Source organism: Sinohyriopsis cumingii, chromosome 8 (assembly GCF_028554795.1).
Source record: "Sinohyriopsis cumingii isolate HCF-2022 chromosome 8, ASM2855479v2, whole genome shotgun sequence".
In the NCBI taxonomy this organism is placed as follows: Eukaryota; Metazoa; Mollusca; class Bivalvia; order Unionida; family Unionidae; genus Sinohyriopsis; species Sinohyriopsis cumingii.
This window is the reverse complement of record NC_142968.1, coordinates 47567001-47584782: the sequence shown is the minus strand read 5'-3', so window position 1 is coordinate 47584782 and position 17782 is coordinate 47567001. Positions and strand designations below refer to the sequence as shown.

Sequence of the window (17782 nt, the reverse complement as noted above, 5' to 3'; positions counted from 1 at the left end):
GTTTTTGCACAATCTAGTTGAAAATATAAAATAAATTCCTGATGAATTTGTAAAAAAAATAAACTATTAAAGTAATCAAACTGCCTTCATTACAACCGTGAGGTCGATCTCATAATGTAATAACCTTCCATTTCAACTGACAAACCAACAATCTTCCCTTTGAATGATGACCCTGAGAAGTCCTCCATAAATGGAGGTTTGACTGAAATGGATTACTTGGTACGAAGTTGATTTATTGTGGAGATACTACGAATTCTATTTCAAATACAAGTCAGTAAAGATTTTAATCTGAAAAATAATTACATTCTTATAGAAATTTACCTGTAGCATGCTTGGGCCAGGAAGGTGAAAAGTTAATAGGGAAGTAAAAATATGGGTTCACTTTTAATCGCGGACAAGTGAACTAAAACAACAGGAAGGCCAGGGCTTGCATGTTCAGCACATGGTCAAGCATGGATAAAAACCGTAAACTAAAACTTTAACAAAACTGTTGACAATTTTATTGCTGAAACTATATTTCACCAGCTATTAGTGTAGGGTCATACAGTTAATTTAACTAGCCTCTATATATATATATATATATATATATATATATATATATATATATATATATATATATATATATATATTTATATACACTGATAGTTTTCAATTTATTTATGTATCTACAAAAATTCACCTTTCACCTTTTGATAAAAATGCATACATGCAATTAAGACTTCAAATACTAAAATTAAATTCATCTAGATAATTACAAGCAATGCTTCTGGAAAAAAAACAATAACCTCACAAGTTTCAGACTTGGAAACGGAAAAGAAATAAAATACGAACTTCCATATTAGGTTGCATAACTATTCAATTAAAAACAACAATTAAAACAAATAAGGAAACAAACAAAATAAACTCCTCAAAACAACAATGATGGATAATTGCCATTTGATTAATGGACAGAGCTACAAGTATCATATCTAAGCTCAAACTCCACAATTTAAAGTCTGACACAAAATTAAAACGGACTTGTTTACATATAGGAGTGACTGAAATGTGATTTATTTATTTGGAAATGTCAAGTTATTTCTCAAAATCTGCTACTTGTTGATTATAATTACAAGAGTAGTAGATCAGAATGTATATTTACACCCCCATCCCCACACAATCAAGAAATCTCAGTAACAAGATCAGATATATCGGATAATTTCATTCAGTGTTTACTATCTAGAGCATTTATTAATGCTATATTGCTGGAGATCATAAAAATTCAGATCAATCCAAACGATGGTATACATTCTTTACAAACTATGAAAAGTAACTGCAATCATTTTCGTCTTCTGATAGCAAGAAAAATGTGACTTCAGCGCTAAATTCTTTCAAAGATTTTTTAAATTGAGGATGAGGTCATGACATTCATTTCAGAAGTTCACTAAATGTAACAACCTGAATGCACTGTATCTGTTTAAAGCTACTACAAAAATATGTGCTATTTTATTAATTTAAAAAACAAACCATCCCAATATTTGCTTGATGTGTGTAAATTTGTCTGTGGACTGAAGATAAGTTATTTACTAAGGACTGCTGAACAGTTGCAGTTCTTTGTTTCTCTTGCTCTCTTTCATTCTTTTCATTGATGCAGATGCAATTTGAGTTCTACTTGTAAGGATCCTTCTGACGACCAACACAGAAGTAGAGGGTACTTGTAATAAGGGCCATCCCTGCAGACCCCACAGCAACCCAAAAACTCCAGCCATAGATGGGGTTCTTCTGGAGGGAATCGGATGACAACACAACAGCACCATGATTCATATATGCTTTGGCCCCAAACACGCACACAGATACAGCAATCAGCAAGACTGAAACAAAGAAAACAAGTCCAATTAGCAATGAGCATTAATGAATTGACATGTTTGCAACTGTTTCTGTCTATTATCTTGCAAACCTAAGGCCAAAAGAATCGGTTTGGCACAATTAGCAGGGGAAAAAATACCCTGCTGAGGTTTCTACTTGGAAAACAAGGCCAATTTTATTGTTCTGTAATACACTATGGAAAATGTATTCCAATTTACACCTCCTTGACCAATGGGGTACAATACAAGTCAAAAGTGTCCTGGCATTTCAAATTGCCATTTCTACCAATTCTAGATCAAGTTTGGGTTGTATTGGTATTTTACAATGCAGCAACACAAGTACCGTACATACTCGAATATAAGTCAAGTGCAATTGACAATTTCACAGACCCAGATCTGCAAGTGCATAACATGCAATGCTGCTTGTTATGAATAATCTGTATAACAATAAACACAGACGCTGATGTTCTGGCACATCATGCAATGACAGATTAGGGGCTATGTTGTTTGTATCTGGACCTGATCTATAAGTGAATACATACAGCATACTATTCTGTAAACCACTTGCTCCTTTTATATCTGTAGCAGAGAATACTTCAACTGACATATTATACAGGTATTAAAAAAGGCAGTGATGATACTTGTATTTGGATACCTTTTCACTTATCCGACTGTTTCTCATTTTATAAAGATTAAACTGAGACTTTCTAATAATTCCAATGCCATTTAATTTCAAGTTCTAGATTTATTTTCAAACACAAGTTGTACAGAAATATACCAAGATGTAAAAAAAACAGATCTGAATGTCTATTTATGAAATTTTATGCCAGTTCTAAAAATGTCTTTGTAAATAAAAATGTGAAACAAAAATATATCCCCTCTAACTAACCCTACACAAAATGTCACCAGAATAAAACTCTTCCATATATAATAAAGAGCCATATGTGTCATAGAAATAACAATTACCTCATAATTATTACGTTGTGTGTGAGCTCTTTACTTCAGTGGCACATCTCCCCCCCCCCAAGTGGTTTACTGACTAAAACACAATGAGCCATTCATTAGATGTATTGCTCAAAAGATACAGCATAAGGAGACAACTGATATGCATGGAACATGTTGCAAAATGTTTGTAGCAGTCACTTCCCACATAAATGGCACTGGGACACGTATGCTAATAATAGGTAAGTTTTTACGAATTTTCACCAAAGAAGATGTATGCTTATTACAGCATGTGGAAGTATTACACAGAAAAAAGTTCTTTTTGTTGGGAAATACCTGCTTATTTTGTATTTGGTTACACCTTGGCCACACCACCCTAACAGTGTTGCTGGCTATCATCATATGGTTACATGTGAATAAAAACAGTAATGTTGTGCTTTCAAAAAGCCTTCACTCCAGCAGGGATAAAATTCCCTTTTCTAATCTACAATTTTTCAGTCATAAATTATGGTAGTAATCCTACAATAATAGCAGGCTTCTAGGTTATGTCGTAAGTTTTTACTGTCTGTCTATTTTGGTGTGGATTTGACACCAACAATATGCTGCCAAATATTATGAAGTCTTGAGGTCTTTTGTAAAAATTACATTTTATGGGAAAAACTTTTGCCAAATGAAAACAAGCAAATTCTAAGGATTTATGCCTGCTGCTTTTTGCTGGAAGGCAAGAAGTATAGTTCTGTAAAGGAAAGAACTAGGTGAAAATGGTGATAAACTATAAGCAATATTATTTATTGCATACATGCTTTTGGCAATACACAAAAAGGGGTTTACACATTGCTACCATCTTCATACAAAAACTGCTACCTCTTATAAATGTTAAATCCCCACCTTAAGAAAATGTCACAGTGAGAGAGAGAGAGAGAGAGAGAGAGAGAGAGAAAGACAGAATTGAACCTCTGTGTGAAAATGTTGGAGAAATCATTAAATACCTACCACATATACTTGCTTATAAGTTGTCCAACTGCACAGATCCAGATCTGCAATTGCATAATGCACCAGCAGATTTGAGTCTGTGCAGTTTGTTAGGAGTGATCAATAGAATAAATATACATCCTAGTCTGCAGGTGCATTATACTATGGCAGGTCAGGATCATTGTTGTTTGCAGTTTGACTACTTATAAGCGACTACATATGGTAGCAAATTAGGATCATAAGCTTTATATAATGTAATAAATGTTAGCTCTACTACTGTAGTTTTATCTTACGTGTATGAACAATGCTACATTGCCCAAGCTTAAATTACCATATATTTCTAACACATTTTGGAGATGATTTCTCTGTACATCACTCAGATCACCTCACATAACACTGCTGCTGCTGTTCTTAAAATTCACCTGTGGAACCCTATGTACTCGCTTATAAGTCGAGTCAAATTGCAAACAATAAAGATCCTGATCTGATATAACACAATGCACATGCAAATCATTGTCTATGTTGTTTGTTCTACTGATTATCTGCCAGTGGATTATGCCATGGCAGATCTGAATCTATGCAGTTTTTAGTTGGACTCATAAGCGAGTAGGTACGGTATGTATAAGAATGACAAGAGAGATGTTTGCATTAACAAATTTAAAATCTTCAGTAGCAATTAGTTTAGGATAAAAGAAATTTAATCTTGTTATTGCACTGCTATGAAGCAATTACCTAGATACAAAGTGATGTATATTTAACTTAAGTCATATGATGATGTTGTCTGTCCAACTTACGGTTAAAATATCATTTATTAATAGACACATAAATGTTTGCATTATGTGTCAATGTGACGGCCCTAATTCAGACTTCAATATCTTCAATCATATATGTAAATGTACAATTGATTTTTAATTTATATTGTAATGTACAGTATCTCTACTATAACAACTGTGCATATGTAAGAAAGGTAATATATACATGCATCATAAGCAATCACACCAAACAAAGGACACTATAAGACACATGTACCCCCAAAGCATATCTTATATTAGTACTTAAACAGTCCAGTTCAAACAAGCAAAACTATGACGATGATGACATTGGTTTTCAACATTAAGAAATCCAGTTTATGCCCATGTGCAAACAATGTAATTCGCTGCCAGCAGCTAAAATGAATACAGAACTACTTAAGTTTATAAATATGGCAACATATCGTGTTCTTCCCACCCATGTGTAAAAAATAATTCACTGCCAGCAGCTAAAATGAAAATAATACAGTATTATTTTATCAATACACTTGTAAATGGCTTTCATGTAAATTAAACTGATAATGGGCACTTATACAAGAAATTATCTGATGGGTTGCATTCCATCATATCTTTTGTTACAATCCCAAGGCAAAGTGATCTAAGTACAATGGGTAACTTTATAACAATGAAACACTAGCTAGACAACAAGGCACCTTCAGCTGGGGGTGGAAGACATATATTCAACATATTCTAAATGTAGCTTCAAGTTTAAACATTAAAAAAATTGGTCAATGAAGATCAATGCTGTTCAAATCGTTCCTGCAACATTTAAACTTTACTCTGTGTATTATGTTCAGTGCGCCATAATAATGAATTAACTTTTCGCATTATGTCAGAGTGTAAGTCACACAGGTCATGTGGGCATTCAGTACCATATTAGAAATGGGTGTCAGGTTTTAAAACCTGATTGAACATATCTTTAAACAGCAGTTATTTGCTTTACTGGAATCTTGATAAATCTTAGCTCCTTTGGAAGGTCTTATTTACAAACTGTAAGAACATACATACAACAAAAAAAGCAATAAGAAAGTATTTGGACAATTTTGGACGAGGTAAACCTCAAGCTGTGATCCAATATAAACCAGATTGAATGTTGTAATGTCACAATGAAAGCTGCATGTGTTGAAAACATGAATTGTGCGTTGTAATGTCACAATGAAAGCTGCATGTTATGAAAACATTTGTATTAAACTGTTATTATTATAGACATGGCATCATCTTTTCTTGACCTACTTGAGGGCCTGCCCACCACTGTACAGAGCTCCAAGATGTGAGTAAATAACACAAAATTTTGACCAAACGTTCTAACTGGCAAGTAAATTTATCAGAAAAGTTGCCTGGTGACAAATAAATTTAAAAATAAAAAACAAGCTCATTGATGTTTATCAGAGGGGATTGTATCGTTGCTTACAATTTACCTATTAGTCATACAGTATGAGAATTGTCCTCCTTGTAATTTTGCACAATAGTACATGTAATATTTCATCCTACATTTAACATAGCGAAATAGTGTAATCTGGCAACCAAATGCATGCAAATGTCAACTTTTTTTAAAAGTTGTTACACATTTTGTGACAAGTACATTAGACCTACTTGGTACCCTGCTGTAAAGGTCCATTGTGATTAATAATTTCTATCAGGATGTTTTTGGATGACATTTACAGTGCTGAACATTCAACAATCAGGACTGAATAGTAATTGGATAAACTATATTTAGTATCCAAAATTTAGAGCAATGAATATTTAATTTGAGCGTGGCCCTGAATGGCAGAGTGGTCTAAAGTGCTCTTCATTATGGATCACTGCCATCTCACCTCTGCGTTGGTTCGAGTCTCAAATTCAGCCAATGTGGGTATGTGAGAAAGCTTGCCTGTAGCTTCTAGTGGGTCGGTGGTTCTTTCCGGGTTCTTCCTCCACCATTAATACTGGCTGACATGTACAGCATATTGTGTGCTGAAAAATGGCGTTATAACAACAATTTAATTTGAGTAAATGCACCAACACAACCAAAAAATACATATACTGTAGTCTTGCCCATTTATCATATTACATATATTATCACCTATTATGTTATTTTTGCCCATTATTACATCATTATTAGGTATTATGTAAGTCTTGCTCATTATTACATTACATGTATTATGTTATTTTTGCCTATTATTACATCATTATCAGGTATTATGTAAGTCTTGCTCAGTAACACATTATATGTATTATGTTATTTTTGCCCATTATTACATCATTATTAGGTATTATGTAAGTCTTGCTCATTATTACATTACATGTATTATGTTTGTTTTTCCCATTATTGTATTACATCATGTTTGATTTGTCCATTATTGCATGTATTATGTTTGATTTGTCCATTATTACATGTATTATGCTAGTTTTGCCCACTATCACATTACACCGCTCCATTGTTAACTCACGCCCGGATAACTCGCGATCCCGCTTATAACACGGTGTCCGTCTTGGCTCCTGATTTTTTCCAGAGAAAATGTATTTAAAATATCTTTAAATATGCTGAACATCAAAAATTACAATAAGAATTGATAATTAAACCTTGATACATTGCTCGTTTTTATCATCGAAAATGGTGATTAATGCCTGTAAAAATATAATCCATATTTTGAAATTTGCAAGTTCTAAATAAGAATTAATTTCAGAGATCTCGAAAATGCTTATTTATGTCTATTTGGACGCCAATTTTTGATCTGGGATGCAGAAAATCACTGAGGCGGGAGTCCTCCGTATGCATGTAATAGGTGCACGGGAAAATTCAAAGAGTTGCTGGTCCTGTTTCAGCCACCTGCTTTGTGGGAAAATGTGTTGATCAGTTAACTGTGCTGATATTTACAATGACAGAAGTCACTGACTGAAAGACTCTTTGATGTACATACATGTTGCCATTTTATAAGAGTACATAAAAAAAAAGAACATGATGCAACAGCTAGGCGGCTAGTTCAAAGGCTTTGACTGGCGGCCGGGTGAGAAAATGTACTGATATTTAGTAATTGAATTCAGAGGCAGAAAGACCCAGTTTTAAAATCCTAGCGAGACCTCTGTTTCAAGATATCATATATTATGTAAGTTTTTTTTATGATAAATAGTTGTCAATATACTGTAAATAAACAGTCTGGTGAAATAGCAATCAATGAAAACTTCAGGTAAATGCTAACAGGTGGCAACAGAGAATGAAATAAACACAAATTAAACGTCTTCCTGTGTGAAAGTCACGTTCTAATCCTTTAATTCCGTTTCAGTGTAAACATTATAATCACAACATATTCTGTTCATTGAAAACATGAAAAGAGTCAATCGACCGTTACATCAAAACCCGTGAGTACTTCTGTGAGAACCTAATTACATGCCGGCTTTGTTTTGATCAACAACTTGGGGAAGTGTTTGTTGCATTAAAAAAAATCGATTACAAGAGACCTGGGGTGCTGGATTAAGGGTCTTGGAGCTGCCTTTGACGTAAAGCAAAACAGTAACAGAGACAGCAACAATGATAGTGACTTCGAAGGTTTCGGTGAAACTGATGTCATTAATGCCGAGGCTGTTTAGGAGAAATTTGTACAGAGTCATGGTCCTGACATAAGCGTTTCTGTTGATGATATGGAGGAGTGGATCTGTGCTGACAATGATTGCCCCACAGCTGAATACATGTCAGATGAAACAATAATTAATTCTATAACGAACAAGTTTGCAGCAGAAGACAATTCTAACTGGAGTACCACAAGTGTTAAAAGTGATGCAGACACAGATGTTGCACCACCTCCCCCCTCTGCACAGGAAGCAATCAAATATTTTGATATTGCCATAAAGTGGCTGGAGGCTCAAAATGTAGACTACGTAAACCTCATGCAGTTGAGAAATCTGAGGGATTTTGCTCGGCGACAGAGAAACCAAGGAGTAACACACACACAAAAAATTGATTTTTTATAAAAGTGAATTGAATTTTGTCAAGTGTGGCATGAACGGCAAGTATTAACTTGTTCTAATTTACGTTGTTTTAAATTTGTAGACCAATTAAATATGTTAGTACTGATTAACCCTTGTTTTTTTGTTTTCCATTTTACTTCTATCGCATTCAAATCTATCTATCGTTCGATCAACACTGTTTCTCGAAAAAAGTCGATCTTTTGTATATAAAAAAACGTCTAATTTGGATCAAACAATAAAACTAGAATGTATCCAATTCAACATAAAAATTAGTGACGTAGTACACAATGTGTGAAGTGGTACACATGTTAAGCGAACGGAAACCACGTGGAATAATGTTTTCAATGATCGCCTCAATATACTGTAATTTATCCTGAAATTAATGTTGCCCTATGAGGAAATAATAAATAAAGTACACCGTTATGAAGAGATATTTATTCACAGTTAATCTCAGCACGATTATAAAGTGAGTATTCAACACTATAATCTGCCTACCCCCCCCCCTTATTTTTCCTTTATGTCGTCGATCATCACTTTATTGGTTTTGGGCTTATTTTATAGGTCCCTCGATAACACGCGCCTAACTTATAGTGCGGTTGATGTTTCTGGACCCCGATGTGCGCGAGTTATCGAGGGAGTGGCGTATTATCATAAACTATTCTTGCAAGGAATTAATGTAAATTCATTATCCCACAGTTAGTGATTTTGCCAATGAATCATTAAAACACAGCCATCAATAAATGCTGGAATAGTGAAAACATAGTGAGTAGACATTTCCTTTAATGGTTCACTAATCTATTTATTGTAATAATTTAGTACCTACCAACATCATGCACTTGAAGAGGTATATTAAATGCTTACTGCACAAAATGACAGGTATTAGACACTTCATCCACCATGATGCTGTGAGCATGCCCACAAGTCAGGGGCAACCAGGCCTGTGGCCTGGTGTGAGCTAATATATTTATAGGCCACACAAAAACTACTTACATGTGAGATTAATGAATGCACCTGCTGCCTGGTAAGGGTTGCAGCTTTTACATCTGCAACACAGTGAGAACAAGCCTACCAGCAGGGACAACAAGGAGCTGGCAATTGCACAAGACATCAGGCCCTGAACCGCCTTGTACCAATCTGAAAATATACAAAGCAACATTAGTATTTCTATGGGCACAATTCATACATTATATCTAGAAATATTTTATTGGAATTTATAGAAAGTATAATAAATCTTAATACTGAAGTATCATTAGCTTTACAGGAAATCATTATCATGTACATTTAGTGAAATTTTTAGACCAATTTTTTTTACAATTTGCTCATTGATGATACAACTGCTGCATAACAAAGCTCTAAATCATTATGTTTCCAACTATATATTTATAAACAAACTGGGTTAGTCAGTCAGAAATATTTTTACTCATTCCCCCCAACCCCATATACCAAAAGTGAACAGTTGTTGCATAAAATGATTTATTCCTTTGGGAAAAGATCGCCATTATTACTCAAGAACATGATGCCATATGACAATTCGACATAGACATTCTGTGCATTTGTGTGATATAATCTGCCAAAGAAACTGGAAGCTACCATAATTAGCAAACAGCAAAGAAAGGCTCCTGAATCATGCTTTCTAGTCTAGAAGGGCTTAAAATTAATCGGATAAATAGTTGTTGTTGCTGTTCTGGGTTTACTGCCATTTCTCAGTGTGCATCATAGGCTACACATGGTTGCCAGTATAATTGGTGGAGGAAGAACCCCTGAAAAACCCAGCAGGAACTATCAACCCACCGCAAGCTACTGGCAGTGATTTCGAATACCCACACCCAGTGCCCAAGACTTGAATGCTCATGGACAGAGGTAAGAAAACAGTGTTCAGTAAAGGCAATTGCTTTATACCACTCAACCACCCATGGGAGAAATGGCTTTAATAAGCATGATGTCTAATACCAGGCTTTAATAAGCATGATGTCTAATACCAGGCTTTAATAAGCATGATGTCTAATACCAGGCTTTAATAGGCATGATGTCTAATACCAGGCTTTAATAAGCATGATGTCTAATGCCAGGCTTTAATAAGCATGATGTCTAATACCAGGCTTTAATAGGCATGATGTCTAATACCAGGCTTTAATAGGCATGTCTAATACCAGGCTTTAATAAGCATGATGTCTAATACCAGGCTTTAATAAGCATGATGTCTAATACCAGGCTTTAATAAGCATGATGTCTAATACCAGGCTTTAATAGGCATGATGTCTAATACCAGGCTTTAATAAGCATGATGTCTAATACCAGGCTTTAATAAGCATGTCTAATACCAGTGCCTAAAAAAGTAAATGAAAACCAGATAGGTCACGATATTTAAAAAATTTAAATCTGCACAAACATCAGTTATCAAATACAGCTGTTGTTACTAAATATAGAAAACTGTCCAAACACTTCTTCTGAAATACTGGTCAAAATAATGAAACAAAATTTGACAAAACACTGGCATGAAGGCCTTCCCATTTTCACAAAGGATACCGATCCACATGCAAATATGGTCACTATTTACACAACAACAAAAAAAACAACTATCAACAATACATGCATCCTCCATCCTCCTGCAATGGAAAACACTTATAGAATGAGAATTTGGCAGAACACTTCTTGGCAAATACAGTGATTAGCATTTTTATAACTTTTTATATGTGGTAAGTGTTTTGATGACAGCCACAACAGTGAGCCAGGCTGTAACTAAATTTCTGTTTGCAAAATATTTGCCCCAAATGAAGTAACTGCAGACAAGAGAAAACTTGAAGTCACAAATTTTTTTAAATGCCATAATGGCAAGGTTATCTAATCAGATCATGTATTTATGCATACAAACAGGCATGCCAAATTTCATTTGACTAAGCTCACCTGATTATTCCTACATTATGCTTGCTATAAAATTTATTTTAAAATTATCTCTCAAAAAGTTCAAAGACACATTTTTAAGAGAATTTTAAACTAAGTGGAAAACCTAATCGTATCATCAATGTATGAATATAAATACACCTATCATGTTTCATTTATCTACCTCATGTCGTCATTGCTCAATAGCACTAACAAGGTTTGTGCAAGTCCAAAAATGAAAAATAGTTGTAATGACTTGAAAATCATGATAATGACCGAAAAATTTTGTCAAGTCACCTACTTTTGGCGATAAAGTGTGTAATATTTCATGACTTTGAGTCCAATAACTTTTGTGCTAAAATAGATTGCAACAGACAAATGGACAGACAAGATGCTTCCTTTTGGTATAAAACACTCTCCCTCTCTCTCTATCTATATATATATATATATTCCTATCTATGTTGAGCTATCTCCATACCTAGAACCCTTACTTCAGGCCTTAAAACAACAACATGTACACTGTACATGAATATATTTTGAATGGATGACGAATATGCCCTTGAGCTATAGATGGGTGTGACCCATTGTATTTACTTTAGATACCGATGCTCATTACTTCTCTACTGGCTACAAAAAAGTAAATATACATGTGCAGGGGGTGACAAAGGATCATGTGGGCAAATTCTGGTCTTGCTATTCAAACTTTGGAGTTTTTTTTTTTTTTAAACATGGTAAAAACTGGGTTTTGGGCAATTTCACCTGCCCCAAAAAGTTTTAATTGCTGGGCCAAGCAAGGCAACGGAAATGTCACCCACTGACATGTCTTTCTTATCCATATTATGCTTGGGTAAAATCTTTGGGATTAGTGCATGTGTGTGTTTGTATGTGGATTTTTTTATATGTAGATTTAACAATTTTTCAGTCATATCACTGATTTCTCCAGTGTGACAATTTATAGTGATGTCTAGCACTGGGGCGTCATGCCGCAGACATGTAGCATCATGTCCCACTCAGTCACATTATCCTGACAGCAGGCCAACCAGTCCTAACACTAACCTCTTAATGCTGAGCGCCTAGTGAGACAGTTGTTAGAACCATTCTTAAAAGTTATGACATAACTCAGCCAGGGTTCAAACCCACAACCTCCTGCATCTGTGTCAGACACTCTAACCACTAGGCAACTGGAGCAGTCTAGAGGATTAGTGCAGTATCATCCATATGCTTCTCAACTGCCACATCCACTACTAAACTCCTTGCTGGAATGTTACAAAACTTAGCCATTTTCTTGCTCCTGTTGTATGTAAGTGTCTGCAAGATGGCTGTCATCTTTAGCTCCTGATTCTACAAATATTTCCTGAACATTCATCACAAATATGTACGGCTACAGCATATATGTGTGACAGACTCTGCAGTAAAAAAACCATATCACAGTCTTGGGAGTTGAGAAAGATTGTTGTTGTTGTAGGGTTTAACACCATTTTTCAGCACACGATAGGCTATACATGGTAGTCAGTATTAATGGTGGAGGAAGAACCCGGGAAAACCCTGGAAAGAACCACCGACCCTAGAGAAGCTACTGGCAAGCTTTCTCACGTACCCACATTGGCCGAATCCGAGACTCGAACCTACGCAGACAGAGATGAGATGGCAGTGATCTGTAACGGACAGCGCTTTAGACCACTCGGCCACTCGGGGCCCCGTTGGGAAAGGGAAAGATGGAGGGCAGATGGGCATAGATTAGAATGAAATGACTAGGGACTAGGGACATGTGATAAGTGAGTCATTTTAGTTCTTCTATTTCATTCTTACAAACATGTATGAGATTTCACTATAGAGCCCCCATCTATGATGGAACCCATACAAAACAAGATGCACTATGTAATTCATTATGGGTTCCTTACCCTTCTATCTTCAATGACAAAATACCCAAGTTTAGACCCAACACACCCAATATAACAAAGCACTATATGTACGCAAATTAGGTGAAATAGGTCTTCCTTACAACTTGGGAAAAACTTTCTTTGTAGAGGCTATTATTCTGTGCATTTTCATAAAAAATACAAATTCTATAAATTTATTTTACTTGTTACTCTGTGGGCCTTGGGAATGTAGGGTCTCTGTGGGCCTTGGGAAGGTCTACTCTAGTTACTGTTCCTCATGCCTATTGAATAAACCTATATGTAAGCTTTTGTTATATTTTTTTACATCTGTGGTAGCAGTGTGATGCTGCCTTCTTTGCATGCATCAGAAATTTAACAAAGGGTCAACAGATGATAGAAATGCAGGTGTTTTGGTCTGATGACAGGAATAATGAAAGAAAGAAAATGTGAGTGTTCTGAAGGATTTAATTCTGAGTGAAAAGAGGAGGAATTGTACTTGCCATCCACATATAAATGTCAGTCTATGTAAATATATTAATTACTAGCGAGTGGCCAAAAATCCGGCAAAAGATGGATTACGAGATAATGCCTCATCCTGTTGATCTCCGCTACCAGAAATGTCAACAACAAAACTCATGCTTGATGTCAAGATAAGTGGATTATGATATAACAATGCACTGTTTAAATGGTTTGTCAATATGGTCAAAGAATTTCTTTATGTAACACTAACAATCGATAAATTTCAGTGCATTCTAGCTTCTTTTCATGGGACCTCTGAATTTCTCCACTCCAAACTAATGGCTGCATATACAAGTTGAAACAGCCAAAAATGTCACCAATAAAAAAAAAAAATCACCAGATGGTATATTTTGCCACCAATAAGGGAAAAAGTCCAAGTCTCAACATTGGTGAAGCCCTACGAAATTCCAGAATAAACTTTTTACGCATTATTTTTTGTACTTTTAAGAAGAAAAAAAACTACTATTTCACGTACAAGAAAAATACATAAAAATTCAGAAGCCATACCACGATTGTGTTGTATTATTCATATACGAAATCTTCTCCAAAATGATAATAAACTTTTTATGTTTTTTCGTACTTTTAAGAAAGATTTTTTTATTTCATGTACAAGAAAGATAAACGTATATGAAATTTCGGAAACCATACCATGAGCATGTTATATCCACAATTTGTGCTATAGTGGAGTCACACTGTAAATACAACTGTCACTGCAGAATGAATTGAATACTTTACATGCAAGTGTCAGCTAATGTAGCAGGATTGTTTTCAAAAATGGCTATTTTTTGTATCAGTCTATTAAAATTAAATAACTACCATTGGTATATTTACTTACTCGCAATTATTTGGCTGTACTGACACAAAGTAAACGTTTTTTTATTACCCAAGTAAACACCATTATTTTAAAGTCAGCAATATCAATATGGGACCCAACTGTTTTTATTATTTTAATAGCTGTCTTCATTATCCGACATTTTTAAAAAAATACTAACAATGCATCAATAAAGCCAATACAAATTATATTTGCTACACATAAGCCATGATAAATATCTCCAAAAGCTAACAACACAAGACATTTTAATACACTTTGGAAATTTTTGCAACCCACACAAAAATATGATTCTCTATGGCACTCATAAACAAGTGATAGCTGATGACTTTGAAATATTGAATTTTCCAATTAAATGGTATATATCTTGATCTCACAAATGGAATACAACTATTTCAATCTTTCCACCATATTATTCTTTTATTTAAATAAGAAATCCTTTGCAATTTATTTCCAACAATATTTAACTCTTGCTATGCTACAAGGCTGTGGTCTATCAGGGTAAACATAGTTTAGTTTACAACTTGTAAATATTTAGAACAGTAACCATGTAAGCGAACATGCACATGGCTATCCATGATGTGGGAATTACCTATTTTTAATTAAATTATATACTGCCACACCTTCCTGAACAAAGAATGCTTAGTAGTATTTTTCTAATAATTCTTTTTCTTAAGTATATTTGAGTCTTACATCAAATGTGGCATCGTTATATCTTACATCAAATGTGGCATCATTATATAAAAAGCAAAGTCGGCAGAGAATTATGTGTGTGTGTATGTTTGATTTGGATTTTTAATGTAGCTTTAACAATTTTTCAGGGGCCCCGAGTGGCCAAGTGATCTAAAGCGCTCTCCGTTACAGATCACTACCATCTCACCTCTGTCTGCGCAGGTTTGAGTCTCGGATTCGGCTAATGTGGGCATGTGAGAAAGCTTGCCAGTAGCTTCTCGAGGGTCGGTGGTTCTTTCTGGGGATTTCCCGGGTTCTTCCTCCACCATTAATACTGGCCGCCATGTATAGCCTATCGTGTGCTGAAAAATGGCGTTAAACCCTACAACAACAACAACAATTTTTCAATCATATCACTATGATGTCTGCAGTGTAATAGTTTATAGTGGTGCCTAGTACCGGGGCATCATGCCGAAGACATGTAGCATGATGTCCTACTCAGTCACATTATCCTAACACCAGGCCAACCAGTCCTAACACTAACCTCTTAATGCTGAGCACCAAGTGAGGCAGCTGTTAGAACCATTTTTGTAAGTCTTTGGTATGACTCGGCAGGGAATCGAATGCATCTGCTCTAACCACTAGGCCACTGGAGAGGTACACACATTACACATCCTGTTTATTTACTGATAATGCTGACAAAATTTACACAAATTTCATTATTTAACTCTCAGAAACATGTTCTTTAACAGCACCTTGAAAACTAATATTTTAACGAAAAACTACTGCAAGTTTATAAGCCATTACAAGTTTTTTCTGGTCACTGTTGAAACTACAAAAGCATCACATATTCATTTGGCATTATGTGTGTGTGTCTTTTTAACACAGCTTTCACAATTTTTCAGTCAAACTGCAATGATGTTTGCAGTATGACAGTTTATAGTGATGTTTAGCACTGGAGCATCATGCCACAGATAGGCAGCATCATGTTCCACCCATTCACATCCTGACACAAGACCTAACACTAACCTCTTAATGCTGAGTACTAAGTGAGGCAGCTGCGAGTAGCATTTTTATAAGTCTTTGGTATGACATGGCCAGGGTTCGAACATGCAATCTAATGCATCCAAGGTGGATGCTCTAACAACTAGATCACAGGAGCAGTCCATTAGGCATGAGATGTATTTAACAAATTACACATCATATAAACTGAATCCTGTCATAAGATTTGGTAGATGTACAGCAAATTAAATAATTGCATGCTACATGTTGCAGAAAATGCACTCTGTCAATGGCTATCTTTTTCAGTTGTTAAATCGATGTCCAAATAGGGAAAGGTTATGTTTTTAATCAGTTTCATTAAATGGCATAATTTTAGTTAATGTATACCATGTAAATGATTTGGATGTTTGGTAAACGTCATATTGGTTACAAATATAAATGTCTTTTTGCATACATCCAATCAGAGCGATGGTTATACATACAGTTTAGATGCAATGTACATAATGGATAGACTGTGACGAAATGTTTGTATACACATCAGATTGTAAATTTTAATGCTGCAAATTTTGACACTGCACTAATGAGACAGCATCTTAAATTTGTTATTTGTTAGAATGGTCATTTTTCAATCAAAGAACCAAAATATTCTTGCCATGTGAACTAAAAATATATTCGCGTGGATATTTCTTGATGAACTTAAGGTGCAGTGCATTCAGTAATCAGGACTGAATAGACTTTGGTTATACAATATTAATATTAAATTTTACAACAATTAATTTTTAATTTAATATATATGTGAAAATGTACCTACATGGCCATAACAACATACACTATAACTGATCTCAACAAGAGAAATTCAGCTGAATCTCAATATTTCCTCTACAAACCTGGAAGATTTCTTTCGATGTAATAATCGTTGGCGAAGAACCATTCACAGTTGCCCAAATCCCCGTTGTTGATAAGAGACCCAGTTGAACAACGCAACCAGAGGCCGTAATCACAATTCATGCAATTAAACAATAGGTCGCCGTTCATCCTAATCCAGTTTGGTGTAGAAAATGCCACGATAGTGGCAACTGCTGTAATCAAAACACATATTATTGCTATGACCGCTAAACAGGAAGCCATTATGCACGATCAGAAGTGGAAACGAAGATGTAAGAGAAAGTCAACTTAAAATGCAAAATGGACGGGAACTTCGCTTCGGAAACTTTTGACAATATTCGCATGAGTGAGACTGGTAGACTGGTTTCATAAAATTTATGTTTGATTTACAGTACAGACGTCTCTTTCTCATCGGATCCTCTCGGCTCTTATGTGACTGATCACACTCATGTGGCAGGGTCCAGCTTCGTAAATTGTTCGCTGCAAATTTCTTAACTTATAGTGTGACTTTTTCAGGTAGCATTGTTTACTATTTAAAGATATGGATATATTTCTAAACTAGGTGTTTCGGGCTTTTGTTGTTCTTGAAATTGATGTCAGGCATGT

At 35.1% G+C, this 17782-nt stretch overlaps 1 protein-coding gene across 1 annotated transcript; it reads right to left on the bottom strand.

Annotated features, from left to right (window-relative positions):
* Positions 1-608: 608 nt before the first annotated feature.
* On the bottom strand, positions 609-17527 carry LOC149793433 (transmembrane protein 178B-like). The gene is made up of 3 exons (XM_089967428.1): positions 17179-17527; positions 9500-9643; positions 609-1847 (listed from the first exon to the last, which is right to left on the bottom strand). The coding sequence occupies exons 1-3, from the start codon at positions 17417-17419 to the stop codon at positions 1645-1647; spliced, it is 588 nt and encodes a 195-aa protein (XP_089823554.1). The 5' UTR covers positions 17420-17527; the 3' UTR covers positions 609-1644.
* Between the last annotated feature and the right edge of the window lie 255 nt (positions 17528-17782).